General features: G+C 41.9%; 1 protein-coding gene across 1 annotated transcript in view; it reads left to right on the forward strand.

The window, feature by feature from the left end:
* Window positions 1-26,924, forward strand: part of LOC116040844 (phospholipid phosphatase-related protein type 4-like) — a 107,165-nt gene that overhangs the window by 63,619 nt on the left and 16,622 nt on the right. Inside the window, exons 7-8 of the mRNA XM_031286541.2 lie at window positions 13,088-13,223; window positions 25,727-25,955. Of these exons, the coding sequence (XP_031142401.2) occupies window positions 13,088-13,223; window positions 25,727-25,955 (365 nt within the window). The remainder of the gene's footprint in view (window positions 1-13,087; window positions 13,224-25,726; window positions 25,956-26,924) is intronic.

The raw sequence follows: 26,924 nt of genomic DNA on the forward strand, positions 1-26,924 counted from the left end.
TTATGTTCTGATATATGTTCATAGTTTAGAGCGCCGTGTACCAGGATCGCCACACCTCTTCGCCTTCCCGAACTGTGAGAAGAATAAAAGACATGTTTAAAACCAAGCTTGTTTAATTTTTCATGTTCGCTATCCGACAGATGAGTTTCCTGTATAAAAACAATCTGAGCTTTATCCTTTTTGAATTTAGATAGGGCTTTCCACCTTTTTACCGGATTATGTAAGCCATTAATATTGATTGATACCATTTTCACTGATCTGCTACACATCTGAGTTATAGGACAAGTACACACATTTTAATAGGCTCCCCGCACGCCCTTGTAAACACTGAACATGGAACATGTGAACAAGTGGAATAAAAAAAATAAATAAAAAGACAAAAATCAAACTGAAGTAGTTCTAACTTCCAAGGTGGGGGTCCCAGAGGTGGACCCTGCTTCGCCTTTAGAGGCAACTTCTTCATCAGTCAGTGGAGGAGGCCCTTAATGGCTGAGGCGTCACTGAGAAGAACACCCTCCAGAAACCTTATTTATCCACTTATTGCACACCATTAAACTAAGCAACAGGTGCTATTTTTTTTAAATTTTTTTTTAAAAAGAAAACAAAATGGGTAAACCTCAATTTCCCGATGGCGCAGGAGATGGCCTCTTGAATGCTCTGAGCTTTTCTTTGTAAACGGGATCTCGCCTCTTGTTTGCTGCGCTGCTCCCCGCTCCCCTGCCAACTCTGGTCCAGGTCAGCTGTTTCAGTTGCTCCAACGCTGTTTCTGGCGTTCCGATGACCTTCACCGCATAACCTCTCTTGGACATATCTGCAGTAGCTTCCGCCACGGTGTTGTAAATTATAGTTCCTTCAGTGTATTTCACCTTCAGCCGAGCTGGAAAGAGAGTCTGAAAGGGGATCTGCTGCTCTTTCAGAATCTTGCGCGCCTCTGCGTATTCTCTACGTCTCTTTAGGATGAGAGGAGGATAGTCATGGTCTAAACTTACTTGTTTGCCCTTCCAAGTAAATCCTTTTTTCTGCCATGCCTTACGGAGCAAAAGTTCCTTGGTCTTAAAGCTGAGGAATTTCACAATAATAGAGCGTGGGGGTGCATCGTCTGGCGGTGATGGACCTAGAGAGCGATGCGCGCGTTCGATGCGTATGTCACACTCATCTTGGGACAGCTCCAAACGGTCACGCAGCAGCTTTTCCACAAACTCACTCATTGTTGGAGAGTCCCGCTCTGCTGTCTCGGGTACACCATAGATGCGGACATTTTCCCTTCTCGTGCGGCTCTCCAAGTCCATTAATTTATCCTCCAACCCTATTTGTAGCTTTATTATTTCCGTCACGGCGTCCTCCGTGTTCTGAATCCTCTCCTCCGCCTTCTCAATCCGTCCTTCAGCCTCGTCCATTCTCACGCTCATCTTGGTCATTTCTTCCTTAATTTCCTCCAAACTCACATTGTTTTCTTGGCGAAAGTCCCTCAATTCCTTAAGTACCACGTCTATGCTGGCCGTATCGATTCACCGTGCGGTAGCAGTCCACCTGTTTGCGGCCTCGTGTCTAGCAGTCAATCACCTCAGCGCTATTTTCCCAAGTTTAAGTAACGTTACCCACTATGTTGCTCTGTCTAAGCGTTAGTTATGGTGTATTTCGCTTACCCCCTCATTAATCTAACTAAAAGCACTAAATTCTAAAAGTCTTAACGGGGTAAAGTTTTAAATTTAACAGGTTTCTTGAGGAGCCCGTTCACAGTGCTGCCATCTGGGTGACGTTCAGACCGGAAGTCCCGGCCATCCATGATTTTATATCTTTAATGCATGCTTGAAGTTTAGCTAGCTGGCTGGTTTCGTCTGGCTTGATTGACAGATATAATTGGGTGTCATCCGCATAACAGTGAAAGTTAATTGAGTGTTTCCTAATAATATTGCCTAGAGGAAGCATATATAAGGAGAATAGAATTGGTCCAAGCACTGAGCTTTGAGGAACGCCATGGTTAATTTTAGCGTAATTGGAGGGTTTATTGTTAACATTAACAAATTGCGATCGATCAGAAAAGTAGGACTTAAACCAGTTTAGTGCGATTCCTTTAATGCCAACTAAATGTTCCAGTTTCTGTAAGAGGATGGTATGGTCAATAGTATCGAATGCAGCACTAAGATCTAATAAGACAAGTACGGAGACAAGTCCTTTGTCTGATGCAGTTAGAAGGTCGTTAGTGATTTTCACCAGTGCCGTCTCTGTGCTATGATGCTTTCTAAATCCTGACTGAAAGTCCTCAAATAAGCTATTGCTATGTAGAAAATCACATAACTGATTAGCGACTACTTTCTCAAGGATCTTGGAGAGAAAGGGAAGGTTAGATATAGGTCTATAGTTGGCTAAGACCTCAGGATCGAGGGTGGGTTTTTTCAGTAGAGGTTTTATCACAGCTACTTTAAATGACTGCGGTACATAACCTGTCAATAAAGACATATTTATCATATCTAGCAATGAAGTGTTAACCATGGGTAACGCTTCTTTAAGTAGCCTCGTAGGGATGGGGTCCAAGAGACAGGTAGATGGGTTTGCTGAAGAGACCTTTAGCATTAATTGTTGAGGGTTTATAGGATAAAAGCAATCTAAGTATATGTCAGGTCTAGTCGTTCTTTCTAGCAGTCTGTCAGTTAAAGGTGATAAGGTCAGTTAATAGTCTGATCTGGCCTTTCTTAGGGTCTTCCTATAGGTTTTCAGACGGTCTTGCCACTCTAAACGAGATTCTTCCAGTTTGGTGGAACGCCATTTACTTTCAAGTTTGCGCGAGATTTGCTTTAATTTACGAGTGTGGGAGTTATACCAAGGTGCTAGTTTCCTTTGCTTCATCGTCTTCTTTTTAAGGGGAGCAACAGAGTCTAAAGTAGTCCGTAGGCAGGCCGTAGCACCGTCTATGAAATTATCAATTTGAGAGGGACTAAAGTTTACATAAAGATCCTCTGTTATATTAAAGCACGGTAATGAGTTTAGTGCTGTTGGAATATATTCCTTAAATTTAGCTATAGCACTGTCAGATAGGCTTCTAGCGTAGAAGCTTTTATCTAATTTCGTATAATCGGGTAGTAAGAATTCGAAAGTTATTAAGAAGTGGTCTGATAATAAAGGATTTTGCGGGAATACTATTACGTCTTCAATTTTGATGCCATATGCCAGCACAAGGTCAAGGGTGTGGTTAAAACAGTGCGTGGCCTCATGTACACTCTGACTGAAACCAATAGAATCTAGCAGTGAATTGAAAGCAGTACTAAGGCTATTGCTGTCAACGTCCACATGGATATTAAAATCACCTACAATAAGTACTTTGTCTGATTTTAGGACTACACATGATAAAAACTCTGAGAATTCCGATAAAAATTCAAAATTCAGAACTTTGTGTTGATACCAACACAAAGGCCAAAACACAAACAGACATTCCGTCATGGAACAGAAATTTCAAAGGAGAAAATACTGGCTTTAACATTGTTGTCAGAAAAGATAGTATTTCAACTTAGCATGTTTCCTTAATATCTGAGGACACATTGTGGTCATTTTTTGATTAAATATTGCACCTTTAAACAGTAACGTTAATACAGCGGGTCGGGGGAATACAGCGTCTCCTGCAGCGGGGAGTCAAAAGGGACTGCAGGGTGCGCTAATGTTAGCTTCTTGTCTCATCTGGGTACTGATAAACACTTAATTTATCCAATTCAGTCCCAAAATGTATTTGTTTTATTTTCCAAGCTACCATAGCTGTCATATTTCACAGACCAGCGTGAGTGTGGTTTCCAGGGTAAATTAGCCGTTGAGGCTTTCGCCGTTGTTTGTCACCATTGACATATAAAATGGACCAACAGATCCCGTTGCTCTGGACGGAGACCAGTGAAGGATATTAGAAGCACTTTTCCGGTGATGGCTGAGCGTTACTGCGCAGCCTCCAACTGAGAGTGACGACGTAAATGTGACGTGAGCAACCTGTCTGAAAGTTGTAAGTCTTCTGGTAGCTGTGCCAAGAGAAATCTTAATCATTCCGAATCTTGCAGAGACGGAGAGCGTAGGTATATGTAAGGAGATAACATAGGCACAGGCTAAATATTGCTAACTAAAATGCTAGTTAACATTAGTAATTACACTTAAACAGCTAATGTGAGTTGAAACTACCTGCGAGCTTCTCCTGTACTATACAGTAATTTCTCTACTGTGCGACAGTAAGTCGCGTGGTTATGACACAATCGTTAGCCTATTTTTACAAAAACGTCTGCTATGGAACCATAACGTGAGGTACAAGGTAATGGAGCCTTTTATTACATTACATTATATTACATTTCATTTAGCTGACGCTTTTATCCAAAGCGACTTACAATTGCTATATATGTCAGAGGTCACACACCTCTGGAGCAACTAGGGGTTAAGTGTCTTGCTCAGGGACACATTGGTTGATGTATCGCAGTGGGAATCGAACCCGGGTCTCTCACACCAAAGGCATGTGACATATCCACTGCACCATCACCACCCATTTTATACATTTTTGTGTTTCTTTAGAACTAAACAATGGACAAATATAGTCTTTAAACGCTTCAGATGTAAAGTTATTTGCTGTCAAAGTGGCGCCCCAAAATGAATGGCAGTCAATGGAATGCTAACAGGAGGTGATGGCTTGGTAGCATCAAAATGGCTCCATAGGAGCTACGCGTTCCGAGGAGAAGCTTACCCCCTTGTTTGTCACTATGAGACTTGCGCTGTTGTTTATTTGGTTGCCATGACTTCGTGAGTGAAGACGTCCTGTCACTGTTCCAGTTGCTCACCCTCAAAGAGGTGAGAGAGCGTATGACCGCTGCTAATATTCCAATAATATCTGTCTCTCTTGCAGCTCAGGTAAACACGGTTGGGTAAACTGAGATCAAATAAGCATCTTATGTTCCTTATGTTTGTTCCTTTCCAAGTTAGTTTGTTGTGGAAAATATAGCTGCTTTGCAACCCTGTGGCATGCTGCAGTAACTTTCACCTAATTATTCCTTGGGTAATTATTCTGTGGTGGCATTCAGGCTAGTAGTACTCCACAAAAGTTGACCAAGGTTGTTCAAGCTCATGCCAGCTGTAATTTAAGCAATGTGGCAGTTGATTTTGCCTTTGGAAAGTCTTGAAATCCCAGTGGGTTGTGATATTTTGTTCCAAAGTCAGACATGACATTATATAACAACAATATATAACCCAAGCAGATGCCTAAAGGGTGATACATTACAAAATAATGGATGAGGCCAAAGCATTTCCTCTGTTGAGTTTGTCATTTTCCATTTTTGGCACACTGACAATTACAGGCTACAGTGTATTATTCAGTACAGTTGCATGAAGTAGACATATATATGTGTGGAATCTGGTGGATATTTCATACCTCCCACACACCATCACCCTCAGCCCACACACACTCTGATAAACATGTCCAGCATACCCGCAACACACATGAGCAGAACTGAAGCCGGTACACACACACACAGACACCCACCCACACACACGCACACCGCCCTGTTCAGCCGCCTACACCCTTGTTGTTGGGCCTCATCCTGCAGGAGGAAACGTTGGCTGCAGAGCTGTGAGGCTGTGCTCCGGAACACTAACTCTACATCAGATGATGCAGAATCAGTCCTTAACCCTTGTGTTGTCTTCCCTTCAACCTTGAAAAAAACACTTTTTTTTTCTGACATTTTTGACGCCTTTTTTTCACAATTTGTTTTTGCTTTTTCCAACGTTTTAAATTTTTAAATTTTTCTTCTACACATTTTCAGCGCTTATTTCTACGTCCCATATTTTCTGATATAAAACAAAAATTTAAAACGGGTCAATGTGACCCGAGGTCAACACAAGGTTAACACAGTTCAAACAAAAAACAGTTGAAGTTGCAAGATTTGAGGCTCGATAAACAACGAATTACTGCTGCTAAAGGTTAACTCAGCCGGTAACACTAATCCGCCTGTCTCCTTGTCCCTACGTGTCGCATTTAACCTGAGGATAAGACTAACTTGCCTGAGTGAGTGTAGGTCTTCCCTAATTCTAAAGGGGTAGTACGTTGTCAAGCCCGAATCTGGCATGGCCAGCCCCAGCGTTCCCTCGTTGTGTTCGTTCAGGTTGTTTTTTAAAAAGGTGTATTTAAAAAAGAGTGGTTGTGGGTAGAGATGCACTGATAGACCGGCCGGTGACCGGAATTGGCCGGTTTTCACGTGCTTGTCCATGACCGGCGACCGGCAGGTCAGTCTGACATATGCCGATTTCATGCCGGTCAACGCTACAATTAACTGACAACATAAGTTCTACGAGTTACAGTTCTCAAGGACGCTCGCACACACGGATGCGACAGCACAGTCTCTTTTTCCTTTCAACTTTTCCGCCGTGTGTCGCGCTTACCCGCTCGCGGTGTGAAGCACGTGTCCGCGCTATTCTCGCACATGTAGGGAACCTCGTGAATTAACCTGCAACATGTCAGCTGTTTGGGAATTCTTCAGCGAGTGTGCAGAATATAACAAGTTTGCAATATGCAACAACCTGCAAGGAAAAAGTAGGGCGTGGAAGGATGACACCAAAAACCAAAATCACATTTTTTTAGTTGGATATTGGATGTGAAAGAAGGAAATGGTTCTAACATTGCACTTTAGATGTGTGTGAATTTCCCACACCAGGAGTGATTTATATAGGTCTATTTTATAGTGATCCATTATCTGTTCAAAAAATGTTCTATGTTCTGTGCAAAATGTCCTATTAAAGAAAAGATAGAAAATAAATATTTGTGTGTGCTGTAAAGTGGTTAGAAAAAATGAAATCGGAATCGGCTAAAATCGGTATCGGCTGGCCTAACTCAAAGAAAATCGGAATTCGGAATCGGCCTAGAAAGTTGTAATCGGTGCATCTCTAGTTGTGGGAAAACAAAAAAGCAAAAGGCCCAAATGCACTGAAAGCGTCTGACGCACGCGTTTTGAAGTACACCCATTGTTTTAAATGGCCGAACACGCACCAAAAGCGTTTTGATGCTCTACTCCGAGTTTGTTTCGATTTTGGAGCGTCAAAATGAGGACCCAGCGTGTCCAAAACTGTTTTTTCACTATATGTTTTGAGAGAGTTGCTGTAATACGCTATGTAATGATGTGATCCGAATCAAAATATATATTAATTCATGTAGCCTATATTCAGGCGCCTTACGGCCCCAAACTGTTGAGCACTGGCGCTTCACGTCCGTCTCTCTCTGTCTCTCTGCTGTCTCACTGACTGACTGAGGTTGTGTTCACTGTTAAATAATTAAACTGGCCACACCAGAGAGCAGCGCGATAGGGGTGCACACCACGGAGATCCACTCTACAAACTGTCTTCTATTCATATATTAGAAAAGGTTAATGATTGTGTGAATCACGCTCATAATTCGTTGCGCCGACACCAATGCAAAATTTCACGGTAGCTGAGTGTGTGAAAGTTTCTTTAAAAAGCCTGATATGGCGTGTATAAATGAGTTGAAATAATGAGCGATTAATGCAGGTGGAGGATGAAGAACAAGCACTATAACTACATATTTACCTGCGCTGTTATTGCAAAACGAAAAATCAATCATCTGTTTCGTGATGAAAAGTGACTGCAGGGCTGACGGAGGTTTTACAACCATGTCCGTCAATGGACAAAGTCTAATGCCCCCACTGATAGGGGTATCTGTAACATACAAAACATTTGCCTAAATAGCGACCTTTTCTAAAATACTGCTGGTACTGTGGTGTTGGGGCTTCACATCTGATGCCTTCAGTGTGCCATAGAAGCATCAATTAAGATGCATCAAATGAGGCGTGTCAATTATCGCTTTTAGTGCATTTGGGCCTAAAGTGTTTTCCGTCGGAACGTCTTTCTCCCAGTGTTGCTCTTTTTTTCTGTCTGTGGTGTAGCGGTGGTTCCGTTTGAGGCCCTCCACCTCTGTTTCCTCAAACTTCTCATAGGATCTCCGTCATCATCTAACCATGAATCTCCCAGACACACATGCCTACCAGCTTACAACTCAAAAGACAATAAACTGATATTATATCAACAAACTGCTACGCAAAGGACGAGGTCGTAACAGTATCATTACAGATGCATTAACATGTAAGCATTATTTTAATGTTGTAGCTGGTTGAGGGGGATTTACTGTTGGGTCATTTAATCTGAGGCCATGGTTCTTAGCAGGAAACCGATGTTAGTGCCTACTCAGTGTAGGGAATGAGTCCTTACCCAAAGTGAAGGAGATGTAGTACCTCGAGGTCTTGTTGCCAGTGAGGGGACAATGGAGCAAGAGATTGGCCGGAGAATCGGAGCAGCGGGAGCGGTATTGAATTTGCTTTACCGTACCATTGGGACGAAAAGAGAGACAGGCAAGGAAGGCAAAGCTCTCAATCTACCGAAAGAACAGGATAAACAAGTGGGCAGGAGAGGGAGGTTTGGGGTCCCCTGCTAGAGCTGCTGCCCCGGCAACCCGACCCTGGATAAGAAGAGGAAGATGGATGGATGGACTGTTTAATGCAGTGCAGTGCCTGTTCAAAACGCTTGGCCTCCTGTATTGCTGCTTGTAGCTTTGTCCAGAACCATTGTACCCCAAAATAACTTACAGAAGGCCCCCAAGGCAGCCCAACGGTGTACTACTGACTTACTACTCACAAAATATAACATTATTAATTATTAAACTATCCAGCATTATATTAGTTAAAAGCTCCACCTTGAACAGACGTTAAGTAAATTTAGGTACATTGTGCTAATAATGTGACAACTCAAAACGTTTTAGTCCAGTTTTAGTCGATGAAAAGTCATTACATTTTATTCATTACTTTTATTTATTACTTTTTTGAATGTTGTCAGTTATTCTTTAATTTAGACTTATTCCTGTCAAATATTATCAGATATATCAGATTATATTGAACATTTCAGTTAATCTAGTCCTGCAAAAAACTATAACTTTAATTTGACTTTATTTTAGTCAAACTGGTTTTACTTAAGATTTTATATCATAAATCATTTCATCAACACAGGTGCCTACTGACACTTCACCTGTTCAGCTTACTTTAGCAGTTTAAATAACAGACACTCAACTCTCCTACTGTTATAAAATGGGAACTAGGCACATACACTTGACTGTCCTGCAGTTATACAGACGTGAACTAAGCAAAGACATTTGCCTTGTTCAATGACTAACAACGCACAATGAAACACTGATGTATGATTGGATTAATTTACTTATTAATGAAAAGTGCTGGAGCAGTTCTGGATCTTTGCGGCCCCCTTTGCGGTTGAATGATTATGAACGCAGCTTTGCAGTTACTCTTCAGCGGAGGATGTGGGCGTGTTTTGCATTGAGCAGCAGGGAGAGAGGTGTGTGGGTGGGGGCTCCTGAGCAGTGCCAGCTGAGTTGATTGACACAGCTGGTGCTTGTTGACTAATTATACTCTCCTTTGATGCAGTAGTGTGCTGGAACCTCGATGGTACACACCAGAGACAGACAGCCATGCTGGCTGATGGATTTCATTTACTATTGAACTGTTTGCTGAACTGTGTCTTGAGTATTTGAGCAGCGTGATGTGCGCCAGGAAAGCTGGGCGACCAGAGGCGCACGGGGAAGCTGGGAATTTATGTTGGAAATACTGTATGTGTGAGCAAACTTGAGAGTAAAAAGTGCCTTCATATGTAAGTGGACTGTATTTGTGCAGAGAGAACTCACTGTGGCAGCGAGTCTTGCAAGACTATTCATTTACAAACAGATATATCAAGTTAAATGTGTGTAGGTTAACCTCCTTCAAAGACTTCTTTACATGCAACCTAAAGTACTTCGATGTTCAACAGATCATAATCAATTTAGTTTAGCTAAAATGAAGAAATATGCCTAATCTTAAAATGCCTGTTAGTAATATTAATAAAAAATATTTGTGTTTGGGCCATCAAATTACGATACTGTATAGCCTCACCAGCTCAACCAATAACATATTGCAACATCTAGGTTAAGGTTATTTCTGGAATCATGCTGAAAAAAGTTACATAAATCTTACTGTAACTTCACACAATTTGCCCAGTCTAACATCATTTATATTTATTTATAATTGTATACTCTTTATTGATCCCCAATGGGGAAATTACAATTTACACTCTGTTGTTATTACACACTACACACAGGCCTGAAATACACACACATGCTCAGGTCCTTTTACATGCACTAATGGAGAGATGTCAGAGTAAGTGGGCTGCGACTGCTGAACAGGCGCCCTGAGCGGTTCAGGTGTGGGGGGTTCGGTGCCTTGCTCAAGGAAACCTTGGCAGTGCCCAGGAGGCGAACTGGCACCTCTCCAGCTACCAGTCCACCTCCGTATTTCGGCCCGACAGGGACTTGAAGCTCCCTACAGACTGAGCTACTGCCACCCCCCTAACGTAAGCGTAATGTTAACGTTACATTGCCGGTATAGATCGGTATAGCAGTGCTCGAATTACGTGGGGGCCAGAGTGAGGACTGGCTCCCATGAAAGCAACAAAGTCAAAAATCTGAGGGGGTCTCTCACATCTGAAGGTGTCTGCCATATGTGGCATTGTAATTTAATCTTAAACAACGCTCATTATCCATCCCTGTGCGGTCTCTTACCATTAAAGACGTTAAATTAAAATATAAAATATAGGCTACTACGGGACGTAGACCTGAGCCTACCTTACGCTCATGAATGCAGCATGACTGCACTTCACCACCACACCACTAGGCTATGTGAGCAAACCGCATAGGCTACGATCCATTTGACAGCACTCGCAAGTCCGAAGAAGTCACCTTGCTTTTAGCTTAATGTGCTTTTGAGGTAAATACCACCAATACATCTTAAATAAATAAATCTGTAGCTATCCTCTGCCATTCAGAGCTCCGGAAAAGTTCCCAGATATTTTGAAACACCTGCCAGCAATACAATGCAATCTCTGATGGCGGAATATTCAGTGAATACGCTTCCCGACAACATCTCAGTGCAAATTCCAAAATTGTTCGTCTATTTATTTCCACGGTTCAACACACGAGACGACTGAACACCCAGGTGTTGTTATCACTACGTGCACATTATAAGACTAGAACGTAGTTTGGCTGTGCAATGGCTTTATTCATTTCTGCCAGTTAGTGCATTTTCCCTGTGTAGAACTTAAAGACTACATGCATTATTGTGTCTGACACTGAGGATATCTGAGACGGTGGTCTGGTTCAAATGAGTTACGTTTTGTTTTATTTCATTGTGAAATTGAGAATGACACTCAGCCTAAATCGTTTAGTCTATTTCTTTGTATTGCGAAATTGAAATGAAATACGGACTATTACAATCAATTATATGTTGAAATTAATTAAAAGGACTCCATTTGTGTAAAAAAAAAAAATCTCTGTCTGTTGTGTGCGTGTGTCAAGATAATAGCCTAGGCCTACCGTGCGCATATACTGCGCAAAAGCGCCACTCGCGCCTAGACTATTTAATTGTATAGCCTTGTTAGACTATGTGCAGGGTGTGCCAACTTTTTTTTAGGAGATAGAGAGACCCCCTTAAAGACAAAAAGATAATTCGAGCACTGCGGTATAGTCTAATTTTACATCCATGACAGAAGCAAAGCTTGGCTGCGCTGCTCAGTGGTTCCTGCTGCTGACGGTCAACTGGCAGCATGGTCCCAAATAATGTGGTTAACATTTATTTTCCAACATCATTTGTAATATTACCACTTTAAATTGTAACACTCTATTAAGTTTTGACTTTGTTGCATGCAGGTTTATTGTTAATAGCTCCCCTATCTAGGCGTCTTGCTCTAAGGCTAATAAGCTAGTTAACGTGCTAATAATGCTAACATACAACATTGAATTAAATAATATTTCACTCACAGAAAGAACTGGAGAGTAGACTTCTTGGAGGGTCTGTTAGTACAATTAAACACACAGCAAGCCATATTATGCGTTGGATATTTGCTTGAAAATTATTCGAACGGCAAAAACAAGGCCGGGAGGTCTAGTACAGTGATACGACTTAGCTTAGCTGAACTGATGGGGACACTTAGCAGAGGTGCGGCCCAGGGCTAGCCTTGTGTCACTACAGCCACCTGTCACTCAAAGTGGCTGTTCTCTTAATTATGCAGAACTTGAGCCTGAATATAATTTAAAAGGGTGAGTTATAAAAAAAAAACCTCCCAAGTTGTCATGAAGAGTGAACTAAGCTATAGAGACCTAAGAGACCTGTTTTTTTAACCAGGTTGTAAACATTAGGGGTGGGGGGAAAAATTGATACAGGATAGTATCGCAATATTTTCCGTGGCAATACTTTATCGATACACAGCGGCCAAGTATCAATCTATTTTTATATATGTGTTGGTCAGTTTGTCTCATTGACAGTCCCATTTTGCAGCAATATAATTAAAGTGACATGAACAAACAGAGAGATGTATCTTTTTAGATGAAATAGATGTTGACAAAGTTTCCTTTTAAGGGCCATAATTTGACATTGGGAAACATTTGAAGTAGGTAATAAATTGCAAGGTAATAAATTGCAATATATCGCAGAATATTGCAATATGTTTAAAATCGCATTAATATCCTATCGTGACATAAGTATTGTGATGATATGGTATCGTGAGGCCTCTGGTGATTCCCACCCCTAGTAAACATGTTTAATTCTGCTGTAAAAAGTTGGCCATTTTAACATAGGCGCACGTGGGAATTGACTCGCTTCTGGAGCCAGCCTCAAGTGGCCACTCGATGAACTGCAGTTTTTGGCACTTCCAATTTGGCGACATTGTTCCGCACCGGACGTTGCCGCTTTATGGTATTACTACAGCTCTGTATCGCATTGCCCTATTCACAAAGCCATCGCTTTGAAGCAACCCAATCATTTAAGAGATCCCTCAAGGAACTAAACCCAGCCAATATCACATCACTGAATATAGGACACTGTAACTTCCGTTTCACTGGGCTTTTAGTAAAGGCTTGAGTGTAGGATTGAGCAGCTGACATGGCAGCCACCTGAAACTGGATTTGCCAAACTCTTTTTTTATGCCTATGTCTGCTGCATGCTCTTCTGTGTTTCCCTGTGTGTGTGTTTGTATGCAGGGTGTGTATGCAGTGGGGAACTTCCAGCCCAGTGAGGATCGGTCCAGAAGTCGAGCACCTACCCCCACCCTGAGAGAGCCCCCCCTCTCCTCCTTACCCAATGTCAGCCAATCAGCAATTAGCAACAGCCACCAAGGTAAACCCATGCCTGCCAGGTGTATCTTAGAATTACAGATGGCATCCATAATGTGTCAACTACCAGAATACCTTTCCAGAAGAAAATGCTACACAAAACCCTAATAATGATATGCACAGAGGTCCTTGTGGTTCAACTTTGCTCTTTCCCAAAAGTCTAGCTTTTGGCATGAGCACAGTCACACTGTGTACCAACAGGGCAATGACATCAAACAAAGTGAAATGCCATAAAAACAAAAACAAAGGAGAAAATAAATAGCTGACTTTACTACTCACATCCAGGGCATGAAATTGGCACCCGCCCACCCGCCAAATGCGGGTAACTTTTGTGATTGGCGGGTGAAACTGTCAATCTACCTGCCACGTTGGCGGGTAGCCAATGAGAATTGAGTGATTCAGACACCTAACTATCGGCAGGGTGATAGAGAAAGACAGAGTGGCGACACTCCCATTGGACTCTGTTGTACGCTTTTTGCCGCCTACTTCCGGGGTATGCAGTCTCGCATAGTTCCAAACAATCCATTCACGGTGTCGGACATCATTCATTTTCATTGCTGGCCTCGGAGTAACTTCTGAGGTAAGTTGATTAAATAGCTACCTCTTTTGAATTGTCAACTGTCTATATTTTATCAGAGGCCCTTTATGATGCATATACTGATATTTATTTGTATGTGTGCACAGCGTAATTATATATATTTTTATCTTGGTAGCCGACCGATTGCCTGCTAGTTTGTTAGCTCGTTTGTTAGCTTGACTTCGCCAGCTGTGAAGGTATCGCTACACCAACAATTACGAAGTTCAGTAGTGAATCTCTGACAACTTTTATTTAGTTAGTTATTGATGTTGGATTACTAGGATCATTAAAGTCAATTAAGGACGGATTTTATTTAGGTTTTATCTGCTGAACCTGACGGTGTTAGCTAGTCAGCTGAGTACTGTGTGTCTAGAAAAAAGGTTGCGTTTGTTTAATTATACCCTTGAAAGGGCTGTTGGATTACATGTATGAATACAAATTATTCCACACAAAAAATATCAGTAAGTGACATGACAATGACATAAGTTTAAATATGAAAAAGTATTAAGGCAAATTTCACAGTTGTGTTTTTTTTTTTTGTTTTTTTTTACTGTTGATTTATTTAATGTGTTCCACTGTTTAAGTTAAATAATTGCAACATCTTTCCAGAAGTCAGCGAGTAATCGTGTTAAATTATCGTGATTTCAATATTGACCAAAATAATTATGATCATATTTCTTTCCATATTCGAGCAGCCCTAGCTGGTGCTGGCGACGGCTGCTGAAATATGAGGCGACTGGAGGCTGCAGACGGTGTGCCGGGGATGGAGAGGCCAAAGACATCCATGGCAACCAGTAAGGTGTTTGGCAGTGGACTAGATGTTATGACCTTAGTTGAGGAAGTCTGCTGTGTTGAAATTGCCTTCTTAGTCTGACTCTTGCTGCCAAGGTACCCCTTATCACGGTTGTTTACCTTCCTCTCAGCCCTGATGCACTTTGATTGTCATCACATGTTTATATTTGACAGTGTCAGTATTTCTGTTTTAATCTGTGCACTTTGCTTGGATTCTTAACCTCAGCCTGATATATGTGGAGGATTTTTTTTTGTTAATTAATCACTTATACTATTCCCCCCTGTTCCTTCACTTTGTTCTTGTTTTTCAAGTAAGATACACAGCACACCTGTTAACACATTTGTTGTTCTTTTTCCACTCATAACTAACTTATTGATACCCCTTGGCTCTACTTTGTTGCTCTTAATCATGCTATTTCCCACTTGTTTTTTATTCCACAAACCTCAGCCTGATATATGTGGAGAGGATTTGTTTTATTAAACACTCAGTATCACAAACACTAACCCCCAAAACTCCTGGCTCCAGCTTTACATGCTGCATCCTCCTTTGCAGCGTGCGGATGTTAGGCAGTAGAATTTTTTAATTGTCTCCTTTCTCCACTGTATTCCTTTTTTCTGTACTTGTTCTTGTTGTGTCACTCATTGTTTAATAAAAAAAATACACTGGCTGATTACACCTAGTCAGGTTGAAGTTGGGTGGAGCTATGCTGGGAATTTTACAATGTCACAAAAAGCAATGGGCCAAAAAGAATGATAACAAGGTGAATGTGAGGGAGCTGTCAATCAAACCTAGTTTGTACACGCCCACGCAGTCCTGAGAAGAGGTCTAATCAGGCGACATAAGTGAAAACACATGTATGCATGGATCATGGGTGTGTAGAGGCTTTAAAAGTATCAAGAAAAATTGGAAATCCTTTAACTTGCAGGTATGTATCTCGGTATGCTAAACCTCAAAACTACAAAATGAATCTGGAGTCAGCCATGACACAGAATGCAGTGACTTTTCCCTCTCTTGTTTGTTTATCAGACTTGGTCGCCTGTTTTATTTTTGTTTTATTTTGATTAGCTGAAAAGATTTGTCTGAAGAATTTGTGACTACTGTCTTGATAGAGGTTTGAAGTTAAAACCGATATTCTAATGTCTCTTCTTAGTGTAAATATGATGTAAATACAATTTGGAAATAAATACCAATAGTCAATAGGGATTATTTATAATAGGGTTGGTATGATTCAAAATGTTTGAGTGAACTGCAGCATTGCTTTTTAACATTTGATAATTTCAAAATGAAAGACAATTTCCCAACTGAATGACCTTGTTTTTTCCTTAAATTTTAAGAAAAAGTTTCTGTGACTATTTTGACAATTTCTTTAGTATGAATACAATATCACATATCATAGATTTTTTTTGTTGTTGTTGAATTTTTCATTTTATTTATTTTCGTACAGTAATTTCCAGAGACTGCCAGGGCTAATTTAACTATTTTCAAGAGTGACACAAAGCCCACGTGTTAAGGCTCCCGCCCCCTTCAAGCGGGCAAGGAAAAACTCCCTCCAAACCTTTTAACAGGTGAAGAAGGAAGAAACCTTGAGAAGGACCAAGCAAGAGGGAACCCCCTTCCAAGGATAATGGGTACCTGGTGGGCTCCATGACAAACATTAGTTAAGGGCCAATTTCTTTAAGCATCTCAAAATCACTTTGAGGTCACTGCTATTATTGTATGGATGCTAATTTAGGCCCTCATTGACCGATCTCATTATAAACCGTTAACCAACAAGCAGGCAACTGAGTCCTAGTTCACCTGGGAGGCTCAGGGCGTTTTCACACCGACAGCCTTTATTTCGGTTGAATCAAACTAGTTTGTTGGCCCCGCTGGTGCGGTTCATTTGGGCAGGTGAGAACGCGGCAATCAAACTCTGGTGCGCACCAAAAGCGGACCAAACAAGCGTACCGAGACCTGCTTGAAGAGGTGGTCTCAATGAACTTCAACTTTCAATTGAACTCTGGAGCGGTTCGTTTGTGTGGTGATAACCGCACCAACTATATGTACTCCGCAAGTCTAAGCTAATGTCTCCTGTAGTCAGGTGTGTTTAGCAATCTGCGATGCAGCAGAGCAGCAAACTGTAGCAGCTTGCAGTGTTTCTATCACAGAAATAGACTGCAGTCAAGCTTGCCGTCCGTCACTCGCATCTCTGTGGTCAAACCAGCTGCCGCTAAAATTGGAGACAGACGAAGTCTCGGTGACCAGAGCAGATGTAGTAACGTCTCTTGCGAAACAATGTCTGATCATTTTTATGAAATGAACTGGTTTGACCACTAGACCAGAACACAGGACCTTCTTCCTGTATTTACGTTTTTGCTCCCGCCCCCAGACATATCCGACCAATAAGAGGGCTGGACGTTCTTGCATGATTTGTAATGACGCATTTTGGTAGGCTTGGATTTTTCCAGGTGTGAAACCAAACCAAACCAAACCGACCGAGGGCAAATCGCTCCAAGTTTACTAACTCACCAACTGATTCGGACCAAAGCAAACGAACTACAGGTGTGAAAACGCCCTCAGATATACTTTCCACGCACAACTGCAGACTTGTAGCCTACCAGTCGTGCAGCCCCGATGTTACATGCATTGTCGTTGACACATCACAGTTTGCACTAGCAAGTAAACTGGCAGAAATAGGATGCATAGCCTATTTTTCTTTTACCATGCAAAGGAAAATAATTCTTTAAATTACTTTTAATAATTATTATTTTTGTACCAAATATTGATCCAAATGCTTATTGTTGGTTAACGGTTAAATGGTTAATTATTAACATCCCTATGTAGATGTCTTAATTATAATCCGTAGTGATGTGAATTTAATGAGGACTATTGTGGCCGAAAGGTAAGGCTCTTATCAGCATACGCTTGTATCTTATGATGGTAGCAGGCGCTAAATGAGGGCAAGTGTGGGTAGGTGCCAGATTAAAATTGTTTGTGCTCACTACTACAGAAGCTGGTCTAGTGAAGGCTGCCCCCTGAACTTTCCTCTCCGCTACTGGCTTTACTTTCTCTCTGTCTGTCCATAGAATCCTCTTCTTCTCTGGTGATCTGTTTGACAGATTCCACTCCTCCTCTGGCTGCTGGACCTTTGGTGTTGTAGGTCTTATCTTGGCTCTCTCTGTGTTTGGTACTCTGCCTGCTTCAAGTTTTGGTGCTCGTTTTAATGGCCCCAGTGCTCTACGTTCTGGCACCACCTCCCTGTTCTCAAGTGATAGGGAACCTATGGTTTTCTTCGATGAAATAACAAGACTCTGTGTCAGTTTTGATATTGGGATATTGGGAAGTTTGGAGGGGTCACTGGTGGCACTGGATGTTGAAGCTTTAGGCGTAGGTGATTTTTTATGAATTGTTTTGAGTTCTAGTGTTCCTGGCGTCTTCATGATATCATCAGTGGTTGCTTCACTCTGCGGTGGACTAGGAACTCTAGATATGGACACTCTACGTGTTTTCATGTTGATATTGCGGGGAGGATGTGCAGGCTTCTCTTCTCCCTTAACAACAAGGACAGGTGGAGCTACATTCTTCCCAAACTTTCTTTCAACACGGGGAGGATGTGCAGGCTTCTCTTCTCCCTTAACAACAAGGACAGGTGGTGCTACATTCTTCCCAACCTTTCTTTCAACACAGGGAGGTGGTGCAGGATTCTCTTCTCCTTTAATAACAGGGACAGGTGGAGCTACATTCTTCCCAAACTTTCTTTCAACACGGGGAGGATGTGCAGGCTTCTCTTCTCCCTTAACAACAAGGACAGGTGGTGCTACATTCTTCCCAAACTTTCTTTCAACACGGGGAGGATGTGCAGGCTTCTCTTCTCCCTTAACAACAAGGACAGGTGGTGCTACATTCTTCCCAAACTTTCTTTCAACACGGGGAGGATGTGCAGGATTCTCTTCTCCTTTAATAACAAGGACAGGTGGTGCTACTTTCTTCCCAAACTTTCTTTCAACACGGGGAGGTGGTGCAGGCTTCTCTTCTCCTTTAACAAGGACAGGTGGTGCTATATTCTTCCCAAACTTTATTTCAACACAGGGAGGTGGTGCAGGCTTCTCTTCTCCTTTAACAAGGACAGGTGGTGCTACATTCTTCCCAACCTTTCTTCCAACACAATGAGGTGGTGCTGGTTTTACGAACGTGGGAGTAGGGAACGTAGGGAGTCCTAATGTGTTGAACTTTTTTTGTTCACCAGAAGACGCCAAATCTGAGTAGAGTGTCTTCAGGGCCTCCTTTAGCTCAGTCTGAGATGGAACTTCTGGTGACGTCTTGGTGGTGGTGATTGGATTCACTGTTGTTTTCAGGAACTTATTCTCTGGAATAGGGCATTTACAAAAACACAAGATTAGTACAACACATTAGACTACACCAGGGGTTTTCAATAGGTGAGGCGTGCCTCCCCTGGGGGGCGCCAAAGAGCCACAGGGGAGGCGTGACACGGAAAGAAAAAATAACTGTATGCATCTCTATTGATATCTGTAATTGTGCGTGCGTGTATTAGCTTTAAAATGCATTTTTTCCTTGTCCCAAGTCAACAGAAGTCAGCATTAAGGGAGGAGACAGGACCCAGCAACAAACGTAGGAAATATGATCCTGAGTTAAAGTTAGGTTTCACCTGGTCGGGGTCCGAGGCTGCTCCTCTGCCGCGGTGTGACAGACTTGGAGAAATGCCCATCACGCGTTATGGTTGTCTGTGGAGAGCGAGTTCCCCCAGATCCCCACTAAGGCTATGAAAGTCCTAATCCCCTTCACCTCCACCTACTTGTGTGAGTGTGGGTTTTCCGCACTGACCATGATTAAAAACAGATAAAGATCAAGTCTGCAGGTGGAGGACGACCTGCGTCTATTTCTCTCTGCATTGCAGCCCCGCATCCAACACCTCTGCGCATCAAAAGCGCGGCCTCATTGTTTCCACTGACAGACGCGGCATCAGCTGATTTTGCCGGGGCTTCAGACCCAAATGTATTTTGAAAAGTTGACTGACAAATATGAAACCGGACGTCGCTTAGTGTCCACTCTCACTGTAAAAAGCAGGGCAGGTTCAGGTTTATAAAGGATGCACTCTGCTGTGGACATGCTGCAGCAGATGTGTCCCGTTTGTGCTCCGTGTATTTCTGCTGTAGTTTTGGTTTTCCACCTCCGACGTAGAGCAGCGTACAGCCACTTCCCAGAGACCAGAGTCTCAAACAGGGCTCTGTGTCTGTCAGAAGGTCTGAGATCTACCGTATCAGCAGAGCAATCACGTAATGCACAGCAGGCTATGGTGCAGGTAGATTATTTTCTGAAATATAGTGACTGTATTCTTGTAATAGTCTATTATAACTTTATTTTTCTCAAAATATCACAACTCATCCAAACCTCAGAGAGCACAGATGGGATGAGTTATATTTTGAATGTGAATGTGCACAAAGTTTTGAACATGAGCAGAAATCTTGCTCAAACATCTGAAATATTACAGTCCAGGAGTTCATTAATAACTTAAAATGAATTAATATATCATTGAAGTGAATAATTGTCATATGCACATTTAAGGAGGTTACTTCCTCAACAAGAGACACAAAAGAGGAGGGAAGAGTAAATGATGCTAAGCTACATGTGTGCTGACTCAGATATAATTAGAAAAGTCGATATACAGGAGAATAAATAGATGAAAGAAATACAGAATGCCTGAGAGCCTTACTGTAATATTTTCCATTATGTTTTTATATTTGGATTGTAATCTATGTTTCCCTTTACATAAAGATATTTCCAGCATATTGATTCAGAAAAAGGTAGAAATAGGTGCATACAAATTCACCAGAATGCAGGAAATGAAGTGTTTAATGCTCAAAATGTTCAGGGGGTGGACCCCCAGACACATCATAGCACATGTTAAGCATGTTTTGTTGACTTGTGGATAGGCCCACTGATGTTCAGTGATTTTAAAAGTAGGCTCAATTAGGCCTGCATGAAGTTAGAAATGATTTGCTGTTGCAAAGTATCATTTATGAATGCACTTTTAGAAAAGTTGTGGAAATAAAATGTCTTCAAATACAATATTAAAAAATATTTACATTTTATCGGTTGTTATTGAAACTCATCATTGTCTGGGACACACAAAAGATGGCATGTACTGCAGAGGCGTGTGTGGGTTCAACCGGGTTAGGGCAGGCGGACGGGATTTTGGGGAAGGGGGGGCTCGGCTGTCCTTACCTACTCTAAGGGGAGGCTCACATTCACCAAATTTGAAAACCCCTGGACTACATCATTGCCTCAAACTAGCATTACTTGACTGATCTACTGCAAAGGCCTTTATCAGATTAGGACATCACAAACCATTACAAAAATAGAATATTTGATATATTTAAACAGTAGCTTACCCCACATCTCTTGGTAGCAGAAGGTAACAATCTTAGGATCATCTTCAGGGTACGATTCTCTAAAACTGATCAGCTCTGACAAATACTGCAGTAAAAAGCCGGGGATGTCGGTAGGTTGTGAGAGAAGTATCGCCCTGGAAATACACTCCATTATGCTCTTCATTCCATACGGACACAAACTTTGGATATTCATCTTTAGGTCTTTTCGAAAGTACTCTTTACTACTGCAAAGTAATGACTGTGTGGTCTGAACGGACATCTACTAAGTAAACCCCCTTCTGTCTGTTCAACATTCTATGACATCACAAAGCCACTTTGTCATAGAATGTTTATCATTGTGTTCTAAATTCTCATTTGTCACTTTCTTTTCTTGGAATGTTTCCAAATTTGAATGAAAACATTTGACACTTAAACGTTTCAACTTCAATTTATGATAGTGATCACATACACTTTAGTCTCTTATGTTCAAACTTCTGTTTGACTTTTGATCGGCCTAACATTTTTCTGAAGCATTTTCAGGTTACTAAGTAACAGTAAGGCTAGATCAAGCTTATCTGAATATGAATAAGGTTTCATCAATATGCAACTATTTTAAGTTACATCACCAACTGTGTGTGGGGATTTCCCGTTGTCTATGTTTTTATCCACAGTGTTTAACATCAAACGTAATTTAAACCACCAAATTTATTAGGTACATGATGTATCTTCATATTTCTTTCTTTCTTTATATATTTCAATTATTTGTTTATTTCTACAATATATGTCTAATGCACGATTAAACGTACAATATGTAACTTTCTGCCGCTAGGGGTCTTTCAACCAAAACAATGGCTTGTGAACACAGACGTTGGATGACGTTGGGAAGTTGCATGGAATTATGGGAGTTTTTATTGCTAAACACTATTGTTTATTAAAATCCATCTGTTCACGGACGAGTTTACCCATTCAAGTTTATTCACGTTACGTTTATTCATGTCATGCTAATAAAATAGCTGCAGTTTCCACAACATAATTACGTTTTTCTTGATTCAATCTGTATTGGCAGCTAGCTGACCAGTTAGCTAGTGAGCCAGCAAGCTAACATTAGTGGCTAACGATAGCAGGTTTAACCAAACTATCACAGTATATTTCACATGCCAATGTCACCTTTTGGATTTTACCAGGCGGACGGGGTTTGTTGTAACGCTAGCTAGCTACTCAACGAGGCTGAGAGACGGGTGTGGGTGGGGATTGCAGGGGGACTCTCCGCCGCAGCGATGATGTTCGATTGCTGTTGTTAGCAGCATGAAAACATCTCCCAGCTGCCCGATCTCCCCCTTCACTTTTCTGTTATCTTAACTATTCGTTTTGGTGCTTAACCCATCTGTTGTCGGGTTAATTTAGCTAGTTAACTGTAAAGACAGCTAAACGCGAAGGGGGGAGAAATTCGGCAGGGATGAGATTTTCGATACAAACACCGAAGACGTAGCTAGCTAACTGTAAAGACAGCTAAACGCGAAGGGGGGAGAAATTCGGCAGGGAGGAGATTTTCGGTACAAACACCGGTAGCTAACATTATGGATGGACGATGTTGTGACTAGGATGCCTGGGTCTGCTATTCTCTGTTTCCCGACGCTTCATTAAACTGCCGTTAGCATCGTTAGCACCCGGCACCGGCTGGGGCTAACGGTAACTAGCTATTGCTACATGTCCCAGCTGTGTTGTCAGCTATCATCCCGAATGAAGTCTCTTTGTGCGGGGGGAGTGAGGCAGGCAGAGCGGGGTGTGCTAGCTGGCTAAATTAGCATTAGATTAATCGTCTATCTATACAGCTAACGTTAACCTTACTAGTGAACTTATTCGTGGGTTAGCGCAGTGCTGCTTTTATCCATGGTCAAAACAATCATACTACTAATAACTTTATGAGCGTGATGAACGATGCTGTAGCCCTATAATGTTATCCACCAAGCGTTAGCTAGCATTAACGTTAGCTACTTGTCAACCAGCACATACACTGTAGTAACCAGGGCATGAAATTAACACCCGACCACCCGCCAAATGCTGGTGAATTTTGCAATTGGTGGGTAACACTGTCAATCTACCTGGCAGGTAGCCAATGAGAATTGAGTGATTCAGACGTGAACTATCGGTAAGCAGGGTACGGGGTTGCTTACGGGCCCGGACCAATCAGGGGCCCGCATCACTGGAAGACATTGATTGACAGCCGGGTCCCCCTATCACATTTTCATCACTCGCGACAATCCCAGCAGTCCCACGTGCAGCCAATGACCAAGCGGGAGTGAGAACGGGTTGATCATTTCCTAGTTTCTGATATGAAGATGAGACGTGTGTGTGACTCGAACATCTCACATTTACCAACAAAACGTACAGCGAAAGACATTTCAGACTGCCCTGCCAACCTGTATACATTTTAACATCAATGTACGCTGTGACGTTTATTCACTCTAAAGTCAGCGGCTGCTGTTTCAATCCTGTCGGCTGTCTGCAGCGGGCGGGGCTGCTTAGTTCCCCCCGCGACTCACACACACACAAATACACACGGTGGATGCAGGAAAAACCGGAGATGAGACGTACAGGATGACCTAAATTGAGGACAGCTACGCTCGTTATTGTAAGTGCAATGATAAGTTAAAGTCCAATAAGTACTTTATGAAACCGTATGAATGTGTGTCCCAGCCCAGGTTAGGAAATTAACTAACAATGTCAAGATCAACAAGCCACTGACAGTGACAGATATGTTCATATTTGATTCTTTAAATAAATTATTAAATCCACCAGCCATTTTCATATTATACCAACATTTGCAGCATCCTGAGCCTTTTTGGTAAGGTTCCTAGGAAATCTCAGCCCAGAGTAATTCATTAATAGTAATAATTATTATTCTCCCGAAAACAAGTTTCCTTTTTATTTTTAAAGAACTATACAAAAAAAAATTGAAACTTTTTTTGCAACTTTCACTGTCTATGTGAACCCCTATGCAGGATTATCAAGGCACCTATACTACAGCATGTGATGACGGCGCAATGTCCACGAGTAGGCTACCATCAATAGGACAGGATAGGATCATAGAGACACAGCAATTCTTGTTTTTCACCTTTATGAGGCAAAAAAACTGGCTGGTAAAAAGTCACAGTGGCAGGTCGATTTTTAAATCCACCTGCCACAGTGGCTGGTGGTCAAAAAAGTTAACTTCAGGCCCTGCTCACATCTGACCTTAATGTTACTCATAGCTCCTCTACTCTTACTTGGTTTAAGTCACTGCATCTCTGGACAGAACACCATGGTTGAATCTCAGCCTGCATGCACGATTCTTTAGCCTAAATTCTTTGAAACAAAGCAGCTTCACACTGACCTACAGATGGAGCTATTCCCCAAAATAGCTACGTTGCTGTTACACGAGTAAGCACGAGTTTTCATTCTCAACCCAAGTTGTGTTTTTCTACAAGACGCAATGAATGTTCTTTTGCTTTGTAACTTGTATGTTGTTTTAGGATTGAGCGCCATTAAATCTAATGAACATGCCTCACAGAGCAGAGGGAAGTCTCAGAGAGGAGAGCAGAAAAAGGGCCGATGATGTGTCCCAGTGCAAATTAAAGTTGTAGAAGCAGAGATATCCTGAATCCTCCTCTAATGGGTTAAGCTCCAATACTGGTAGATGCTACACATCCCACAATGCTAATCAAAAAGTGTCTTTCATTAAACCCTCCATGCTTGTTACATATCCAAACTCTACGCCCTCATATTCATATAACCCATATTCAGCGTTATTTTTGTCTAACTTCGGAAAGCTCCTTTAAAGCAGTTACACACCGGGCCGATAATCGGCCATTGGACAGTCTGGCGACGTCAGTGACTCGAGTCTGTTCGGTGTGTTCCGTGCCGTCGTCCGTTGGAGGAGCTGTCGGCCTTCATTTTGGCCGACCTGACATGCTCAGTCGGAGACAATGTAGTCGGGACTCACCCGGAAATGACAAGCGGGATGAGCGTGACTAAGCCTCTCAAAATCTGACTGACCTTTGTCGATCTGAAATGAAGACAGATTCAGCAACTGCCTATTTCTCGCTTAAAATGTTTTCAGAAACACGTTTCGTTGAACTATTTTAGTACAATATGAGATTGTATTCTGAATGAGTCGCCAAATGAGTAATGGCCGTTTGAAAAATCCAAAATCCGGAAGCAGTAGCCAGATCCATGTGACGCGGTCTCATTTTTGTTTGTGGTTTTCATTTTTTGGGTGACAATATAGATTAGCGCCGCCTGCTGTTATGGAGATGTATTACATCTCGTCACTTTGGTGTGTTCCGAGGCACTTTTTGACCAACTCGGGGAGACTGATCAGTCCAACTGCCTTTTCTGCAGATGGTCGGCCGTCTGGTTGGTGTGTAACTGCCTTTAGAGCCACTTAAGACATTATAATACTGTTTTCACAGGCCAGTAGTTGTACTGATCCTGAGTGCCCCTTTAACTTGTAACGTAGTACACCTTATTTGAATAAAAATACTTGGATGGAAACCAACCTCTTCAGAATTAAAGCAGATGTGACATAAACTTGTGATGCTGCTTCTCTGATGTCTGATCCTAATATTATGACTCTGATTAAACCTTTGCTGTTTTCAAAACCAAGCAGTCTTGACAGTTTTAATTTAGTCATTTTTTTTATTTTTCTAATGATGACTTTGGTGGCTTCAGATCATCCCCTTTTTAACTTGACTTTAGCAGTTTGACCTCTCCCTGTTATCCACTTGCAGGTCACCACACGCTGGCTCCCAGCCAACCAGAGCCCATCATCACCAGGACCTCTTCCCACACTTTGTCCCCCAACCGACCAGAGCCCATCCTGACGCGAAGTGCCTCCTACCGAGAGCCGTCTATGTCCAATTTGAAAAGAGCCAGTGCTGAGGTGGAGGTGATAACCCCATCCAGTCCCCAGGGTAACCATGACAACATGATGACCTTCAGCAGCAGCACACTGCCAAGGTAAATATTTTTAGTGCTAGTAATAAGGGGCCATAATGTGCTCATGTTTAACTGTCACAAACTGTTTCACCTGTAGATATCATGAGTTTACCTGATTATCAAGGCAAATGTATGAAATGGGCTACTACAATTTTGAAATATGTATTCATGCGTGTGAACCGCGGATTAATTGAAAAGTTTAACCATCATAGTGTAAAATACAGTTTAATTGCTGCTGTTACATGAACAGGGCTCAGCAGAGAGACGGAGTGGGTCAGGGCAATGCCGGTAAAACTGTGGCTTTCCCGCGTATTCCTGTACGCAAGGGCGTAAATCCCAGGGGGGGTCGGGTCTAAGGGTTGTCCCCCCCTAGAAATATCATTAAAACAATGCTGTGTATTGTAAATAATATAATGATGTATACTTAAAATATCTGTGTAAGTAGTAAAACAATACAAACCCCAAAAAATGCTTTTTAAGTTTAGAAACATTTGAGTCCCCCCTCCCTTGCCTCACAGTGGTTTGGTCCACTGCCTGCTGTACGTTAGGAATCAGATCTGCACCCTCGGCTCACAGTCACATCGGTAGTGACAGGAATGTAAGTAGGCGGTTCAAGGCTATTTTATTCACATTAAACATTGGATGAAGTTGTTCTTTTCTCAAATAGAAATGATGCTGAGTAATTAATGAATTAGTTATGACAAAAAGTTTGCTATGTTAGTGTAATATAATGTAACGTTACCTAGCTTGTTTAATAGCTTGTTGGATAGAAATGCACCCACTACAACTAACGTTACCACGGCAATAAACCTAACGTTGTGTGTGAACTGATATTAGGGTTAATATTGAAGATCTACAGTTGTGTTTGAAGTGGATGATCAGTGGGTTTGCTGCAGTTAAATATATATCCTCTGTCCCAGACGAAACCTAATATTTATGCGGAGGACGCAAAATCATTTTATAATTATAATATGACCGCGTGGTGAACCT

The sequence above is a fragment of the Sander lucioperca genome, chromosome 9 (assembly GCF_008315115.2).
Source record: "Sander lucioperca isolate FBNREF2018 chromosome 9, SLUC_FBN_1.2, whole genome shotgun sequence".
NCBI classification, from domain to species: domain Eukaryota; kingdom Metazoa; phylum Chordata; class Actinopteri; order Perciformes; family Percidae; genus Sander; species Sander lucioperca.